General features: G+C 41.7%; 1 protein-coding gene across 1 annotated transcript; it reads left to right on the forward strand.

Annotated features, from left to right (window-relative positions):
* Positions 1 to 425: 425 nt before the first annotated feature.
* Positions 426 to 7,544, forward strand: LOC123318629 (poly [ADP-ribose] polymerase tankyrase). The gene is made up of 13 exons (XM_044905301.1): positions 426 to 787; positions 895 to 1,119; positions 1,363 to 1,666; positions 1,845 to 2,098; positions 2,422 to 2,886; positions 2,941 to 3,166; positions 3,473 to 3,638; positions 3,761 to 3,980; positions 4,037 to 4,269; positions 5,149 to 5,449; positions 5,505 to 5,878; positions 5,962 to 6,254; positions 6,331 to 7,544. Exons 1-13 carry the CDS (start codon positions 598 to 600, stop codon positions 6,566 to 6,568), a joined length of 3,489 nt encoding a protein of 1,162 aa, XP_044761236.1. The 5' UTR covers positions 426 to 597; the 3' UTR covers positions 6,569 to 7,544.
* Positions 7,545 to 8,440: the final 896 nt, after the last annotated feature.

The raw sequence follows: 8,440 nt of genomic DNA on the forward strand, positions 1-8,440 counted from the left end.
TTGAGATTCTGATCTGGAAATACTCCAGAAATTAGTTTCGAGGATGTATATGTTATTTAATATTCTAAGAAATAAATACAACAGCCAGTTTCTGTTCTGACAACAACTTTTAGCTAAGAGGAATCTTTGTTTCTCTTAAAATTATTATTTAAAATTTGAATTTTAACAGTTGAATCAAAGATCGTTGGTTGAATATCCTGAAATATGAAAAATCATGAAAGGTGCGAGTTGATGGCTCAAAATCTTTCTGAGTTCATCTGATGAATCAATTAATCGATTCATTACCGCAAAATCTTCTATCATTTCGGGAAAATTTCTCTTTTAAAATATTGTTATTAGGTTTGGTTTAAGATAAGAAGAACTTTCCGTCTATGATAGCACATCAGAGAAAAATTCCATGCTGCTGTCAATATCATATGGTTCTGACAACCGACATGAGTTACGTTTTCATGTCATTGAACCAGTGTTTAGAATTGTTATCTTTTGTATACAAATAAAAAGTTTCAGCGTCAAAACCATATGTACATCACTTTCCTTTAAATGAAACATCCATTTCAAAATGGTTCATAGTTGAAAGTAACCAAAAAACATAGGGAAATGGCAGGTCGGAGAGCAACATTCATAGCTTCCATGGAACCTTTACCAAATAGCAATGATCCATTGCGAGAACTTTTCGAAGCGTGTAAAGTTGGAGACATAGCTAGAGTTCGAAAGTTGGTAAATTCTCAAACTGTGAATGCCCGAGATACTGCTGGAAGAAAGTCAACCCCATTACATTTTGCAGCAGGTAATTTCTTTTTCAGTATTGAGAAATCATGAAGTTAACTCATTTATTATTACATACATAAAGAGCAAGCATTGTAGAATTTGATGGATTTATTATTTTGATTCTAGGGTATGGTAGAAGAGATGTGGTTGAATTTTTACTTTCTGCCGGGGCATCCATACAAGCCAGGGATGATGGGGGTTTACACCCATTACACAATGCTTGTTCCTTTGGACATGCAGATGTTGTAAGATTGTTACTCGAGGCTGGTGCCAATCCTAATACCAGAGACAACTGGAATTACACTCCATTACATGAAGCTGCCATTAAAGGAAAAGTAGATGTTTGCCTGGGTAAGTTTCACTAGATTTCTCACAAAGATGGCAATATTTCATGCACAAAATTGATTTTTGACCCTCCCAACCTGTGGGAGCCTACCCTAACCTAAAATTTATTCATTTTTTCAAATACACTAACTGAAAACTTGAATTAGTTGAGCTCTCTTAATGACAACATTCGAATTCATTGAAATTGATGAAAAATCAACATTTGAGTTGAACGAAAAAGTAAAAAGGAACCAAAAACTTTTTTTACAGCTCTTTTACAGCATGGGGCAGATATCGATATCCGGAATACAGAGGGAAAAACGCCTCTAGAAGTCGCGGATGTTTCAACCCGGCCTGTTTTAACTGGGGAATATAGAAAAGACGAGTTACTAGAAGCTGCAAGGGCGGGGGCAGAAGACAGGTTATTGGCTCTCCTCAATCCGTTGAATGTTAATTGCCATGCGAGTGATGGTCGTCGATCAACACCATTACATTTAGCTGCGGGATATAACAGGACCAGAGTTGTTCAGCTTTTGCTTCAACACGGTGCTGATGTACATGCGAAGGATAAAGGGTAGGGCTAAAAGCATTTTTAAATTTTTATTCAGGAAGAAAAGATAATACCTGAAGATTCAATCAATAAAATAAAATTTTTATAGTGTTGTTTTCCTTCTTATTATTTGTAAATTTTTGGAGAATCCTGTGTATTCTGCGATTTCTTTTGCATCAAAATGATTGTTAATTCGATATAGGGGTTTGGTACCGCTGCACAATGCATGTTCATATGGACACTTCGAAGTGACGGAAATGTTGATAAAGCATGGAGCTAATGTCAACGCTAACGATTTATGGGCCTTCACTCCCCTGCACGAAGCAGCCTCAAAATCCAGGGTGGAAGTTTGTTCGTTACTGCTCAGTGAGGGGGCGGATCCGACGCAGCTGAACTGTCACTCCAAGTCCGCCATTGACGTGGCTCCGACAAGAGAATTACAGGAGAGATTGGCATGTTAGTTTCTTCATTTTATTTTCAGGCAAACTGTCCATTAAACCAGCTGATAACCTTCTTCTAATAATTTGTAGATTGTGATGATTAACTGGGATCTATTCAACTTGAATATTCTCTTCTTGGTTATGCCGGAAGTAGAGCATAACTTCATTGTTTCAAATGAGACACCCTATAATTGTTACATCTAACTAAGAGTGTCAGTTAATCTCGTTTGGAGAGAAAATCTCGTTAGGTTCTCTAGATACATCTAATGGACACTTTGCGTCAAACACAGTGTATATAAAATTCTTTCATTTTGCTCATCGATCAATCCTCATTAATAGATGAGTATAAGGGCCATTCGTTGCTGGAAGCTTGTAGGCAAGCGGACGTTGCCAAGGTAAAGAAATATCTAACTCAGGAGACGATACACTTCAAACACCCATACACCGGGGAAACGCCCGTACACGCCGTAGTATCGTCCCTGTACCCCAAGAGAAAACAGGTGCTGGAGATGTTCATTCGTAAGGGAGCCCAGATAAACGAGAAGAACAAGGATTTCCTGACCCCGCTCCACATCGCCGCCGACAATTCTCACTACGACCTGATGGACCTTCTGCTTCGAAACGGCGCCAAAGTCAACGCCTTGGACAGGTTGGGTCAGACCGCCCTCCATAGATGCGCCAGAGACGATAACGTCCAAGCTTGTAGGATCTTGCTGTCTTACAACGTGGACATCAGTGTTGTTTCGCTTCAAGGTTACACAGCCGCGCAGGTGGCGTCGGAAGACGTACAAAAAATCCTTCAAGGTCAGTTTATTTCGTTGTTTGATTATGGATACGCTAATTTATCGGATTTCGCAGATCCTCCAGGAAGCGCTGATGTTGAATGCCAACTGCTCGAAGCTGCCAAATCGGGTAATTTAGAATTAGTCCAACAGTTACTCACCAACTTTCCTCACATAGTCAACTGCCGAGATCTTGACGGTCGCCATTCTACACCCCTTCATTTTGCCTCGGGCTACAACAGGGTTGCAGTGGTGGAATACCTGCTTGAACAGGGCGCTGATGTTCACGCAAAGGATAAAGGGTAAGGCGTTAGATTCATAACACTCGACATCATATTACATCGTCTGACTACCACGACGTTTCATTCACAATTCCAAGAGAGTGTATCGGCGGACCATTGGTTTATCACTCGCCGAGTTGAACCACGAGGTGAATCGTACGAAAAAACAACAGAAAAGGGATCGGTAGTACGCGGGGTATTCGGGTTTCATCCACAACTCCACGAGTTCGAAGTTATGTGTGAATTGAGAGTGGAAACATAGGTTATGCGACTTTTGTGCGAACCTAGTTTCGTTTTGATCGTTTAATTTCGAAAAATACATTACAGGGGTCTTGTACCGCTGCACAATGCTTGTTCCTACGGTCACTATGAAGTTACCGAGTTGTTGGTCAAGCATGGGGCCAGCGTCAACGTCGCAGATCTATGGAAATTCACACCGCTTCACGAGGCCGCCGCCAAGGGAAAGTACGAAATCGTCAAACTTTTGCTCAAGGTAATTTCTATGCGTTGACATTGACAAATGACAGGTCAATGACGTTTGAAGATTAAAGTACAGAATTATTATAACAAATCGATTGCCGTAGAGGTACCTACATGTGAATCGACAATTTACAGCATGGCGCAGATCCGAACAAGAAGAACAGGGATAACGCGACGCCCCTTGACTTGGTCAAAGAGGGCGATCAAGACGTCGCTGATCTGTTGAAGGGGAACGCGGCCCTTCTGGACGCCGCTAAAAGGGGCAACCTCGCCAGAGTGCAGAGGTTGGTCAATACGGAAAACATAAATTGCAGGGACGCGCAAGGTAGAAACTCGACGCCGTTGCATCTAGCAGGTCAGTATTGGGGTGGGTTTTTAGACGCGTGATCTGAAATCGTTAAATTGCTTCAGCCGGTTACAATAACGTGGAAGTGGCCGAGTTCCTTCTGGAGAACGGGGCGGATGTTAATGCGCAAGACAAGGGCGGTCTCATCCCGCTCCACAACGCTTCTAGTTATGGACATCTGGACATAGCGGCTCTTCTGATTAAGCACGATACCGTCGTTAACGCGACTGACAAGTGGGGTTTCACACCCTTACACGAGGCGGCACAGAAGGGGAGGACCCAGCTATGCGCTCTACTGGTAAGTGGCGTTCGAAATTTTTTTGAACATCTTGAATAAAAATCAAATGATGGGTCTTTGTTGTTCAAATTTTTTAATTTTTCTATTACGAATGTTTTTTTACAGCACAATGATATGAAAGGGTTTCCAGATTAGCGATGGAAGCGTAGTTTAGTAATGAAAAAGGTCGCATCACAATAAAGAACTGAACAAAATTCACCAAAAACACAGTTAACATTTTAAATTCGGAGAAATTATTTCATTTCACCCTCAACATAAGCGTTCTTCCGATCGAGATTCAACTTATCGATCAATGAGCTAAATGCCTGGAAGTCCTCGACTCGTCGCCAAATGTTACAGGAAGGGGAATCTCTTTCCCTTTTCCTCATTCGAACTCGCCTCTCTGACTTGTATGTTGGAAGTCTATCTTCCAACCCCAAAAGTCATCTCATAGGCGGCCATCTTTGTCTATCTCAAATTCTCAAGATAATGTATTTGTTGTCCTCTATTGTCAAGGCATATTTCAGTCGATGTTGCCAATTTGTGCAATTGAAATGAAACGCTTTAAATTTTAAATACCCATTTTTATTTTGTTGAAATGGTTATCTCAAAATGTGACGTTTCAAAGATATTTTATAAAAAATTCATCATTTTCGTCAGAAGGAGTATTCCCTATTGTAGGCCGGTTTCGAGATTATTGTCCCTCATGAGTACAGTGCAGTGATAAACATGTCAATCTGTCCCGACAAGACTAAACCAAGCCTCACTTACTCTGTAGAATCCTACAGCGATCCATGACTCTCAAATATTGCTACTACCTGCAGTCAACGAAAGTACAACTATTCGTCGCCCTTATAGGTGATTTTTTCGTCGCTATAAATTTCATCGAACGAATTTCAGTTGGCGCACGGGGCAGATCCGTTTCTCAGGAACCAAGAGGGTCAAACTCCGGTAGAACTGGCCTCGGCGGACGATGTTAGGAGCCTCCTGCAAGATGCGATGGCCTCTCAAAACGTGCCGACTACATCGACGTCCACGGCTCTGAGCTTCATGTCGAGTTCTGTCTCCGCCATCGTACCGTCCCTCAGCATGGAGACTGTGATAATGCCTTCGGGAGCCGCGGTACAGCTCTCGACGCCTGTAGGCAACAGGGGCAGCGTGGCGATAGCGGAAGGATGCTGTTCGGCCTTGAAACTCGAAGGTAAAGTCCCGGATTCGAATAGAAGGCGGAATTTTAACGTCTCGACCATTTTCAGGCGTCGCCTCGGACGTTGGCAACGTCACCGACATACGAAGCTTCCTCCAAACCCTGAACCTGGTCCAGTTGCTGGACATCTTCGAGAGAGAGCAGATAACCCTGGACATTCTAGCGGAAATGAGTCACGAGGATCTCAAACAGATTGGAATTTCGGCGTACGGTTTCCGACACAAGTTAATTAAGGGCATGGAGAGACTGTTGGTGAGCTACGGCGGTAAATGGACGTCGAACAATCCGGGTACCTTGCTGGTGGACTTGTCGTCCGACGAGGCGGAATATATAACCGTCGAAGAGGAAATGCAGAACAGTATAGGTCAGCATAGGGACAACGGACAGGCCGGTGGGGTCTTCAATAAGTACAAGATTGTCAGGGTAGGGATCGTCCCATTATTCATCATGACCCTTAGGTCGGAAGTTTTGCAGGTTAGACTAATGAGATTTGGCTGTTTTTTCAGATACAAAAGGTGCAAAACAAGAAACTGTGGGAACGATATGTACATAGAAGGCAAGAGGTGGCGGAAGAAAACAATAACCAGTCGAACGAGAGGATGCTCTTCCACGGATCTCCATTCATTAACGCGATCGTACAGAAGGGTTTCGACGAGAGGCACGCTTACATCGGGGGGATGTTCGGGGCCGGCATATACTTCGCCGAACACTCTTCGAAGAGTAACCAGTATGTCTACGGTGTATTAGGTAGCACCGGCTGTCCGACGCATAAAGATAGGTCTTGTTACATCTGTCACAGGTGGGTGGACCTTGTTTCAGCCGACTGGGAGCATGCGGGCTGTCAAATTAACCTCAAAAACTCTCATTTATTTCAGGAACTTATTGTTATGCCGCGTGACCTTGGGAAAATCCTTCCTGCAAATCAGCGCGATGAAGATGGCGCACGCGCCTCCGGGACACCATTCGGTCGCCGGACGGCCCTCTAGCGGCGGCCTGAACTTCCCGGAGTACGTAGTGTACAGGGGTGAGCAGGCCTACCCGGAATACTTCATCACCTACCAGATCGTGAAACCGGAGGACTTCCCGTCCGGCTCGGAGTCCGAGGCCAGGTGATTCAACCTGCAACGTTGGTCGGTGGTGCGCAAACACCCCTCCTCGTACAAGGACTATCTCTGTTTCATTTTCTGCGACGCCCTCAACTTTCTGGCGCCGACTAGGAAGAAGTGCAGCTGTCACGAGTCGACCGGTTGAGGCGGTCCGAACGTATTCTTCAACGGGGTGCGCTAGAGGAAATTCGTCCTTCGTTTCATAGTTGACATTTGACAGATGCGGCCTGTTTAACGTCTGGGTTTTAAACTCGTAAGTACGGAAGAATTGGAAGATTTTCACCTTTGAATTCGCATTTAATGTTCCTTAGGAAATGGGAGATATTTTCTTACCACCTTATTCATTATTTTCATGCAGATTTTTCAAAGTATGCTGTCAAATCCCAAGTGAGAAGGTGATCAAGTAATTTTATCTTTTTTAAAAAATACCTTTCCAATTTCCAAATATCAAATTCGTGTAGTTTATCGAAGATTTTTTTATACATTCATTATGGGTAATGCACAACTTTTTCTTTACATGGCTAAAAATCAAGAAATGTGGCTTCACATAATATAATCACCCAAAATCAGAAGTTCCAAGCAATTTAAACAGTCTCTATTCTGTATATTTACGAATAGTCAAAATATCGTTCAAATTCAGGCGAGAAAAATAATTATAAAGTAGCTCAATATATTCTAATTGATCTCATTATCAGATACAATTTTTTAAATATAATTATGGTAGATGACGGGGACTACTAGTAGAATGTAACAAGATTCAAGGAATTTTTGTTCTAGTTAAGCTCGGTATCTTCATTTTAGGTGAAGGGGAGTATTGACTTCGTGATTATAGAAGGTATTCCTTCATGAACAGATGAAAAAACGTCTATTATCAACCCATCCGATATTATATTGTTCAAAAGTGAATTTTCTGGGTTGATTTTTTCTTAAGTACCAGCAAAATAACATTTTATTGTTACTAAGGTTTGTTTGAAGACTTAGTGGAAAAATTAGGAGCAATTTTCGATTATTACAAATTTGCGGCAGCTAAAAATACTATTACGAGTACACTAAGACCACGTTGAAGAAGATGTATTGTTCACTCAACCAGTACGAACTTTCTATGCACCAAGGCAGAAATATACTAAGTTGACACAGACAGAAAATCTGGTGAACTACTTTCCATATACCCCAAGAAAACATAGAAAGGAGGCGCAAATTAGGCTCAACCCGGCCACCCAATACGTCATCACCCTGCAGATCGTCTCTGGATTGATTTGCGGCTCCTTCTCGATGTATTGGTGGTCAAATATGGTACAAATATGCAAAGAGGACCAATTGATGCGTCTATCGGGTCTCGTCAACTGTAGTATATTACCGCCTTTTTCATTTACTCCGCCCTTATGACGCTCCTGACTGGTCAAGGGCAATCTTGATGATACATTAAGATTATTCTGCTGACTTTCTACGAATTGAAGTTGTAGATGTCCAGATCTCGTGAAAGCACTGAATTAGTAATTCAAATTTTCGTATTCGACGAAGTTGGACAAAATGTGAATCGACAAATATTTTCTGTGATTAATGTTTCCAGACAATGGAATCTACAAAATGGATTAAGTTTGGCTAAGTATAAGTGCCAAATGGTTAGTATGAACATTGAGGCTCTCTCTTCTCAAAATAACAATGCGAAAGAAACTTCGTTTTTTCAAGTGTCTAATTTCCGCATTTATTCTATTCTATTCTTGTATTGTTATTGTTTTCTTTGTATTTTAGTGATTATTTCAATTATACATTGATTATTCATCGACATTTGACTCCAAACAATGAAATTTTTAAGTATACAAAATCAGACTATTATATCTTTAAATTATCTGAGATAACTAAGACCAAATTGAGAAAT

The sequence above is a fragment of the Coccinella septempunctata genome, chromosome 8, assembly GCF_907165205.1.
Source record: "Coccinella septempunctata chromosome 8, icCocSept1.1, whole genome shotgun sequence".
NCBI lineage: Eukaryota > Metazoa > Arthropoda > Insecta > Coleoptera > Coccinellidae > Coccinella > Coccinella septempunctata.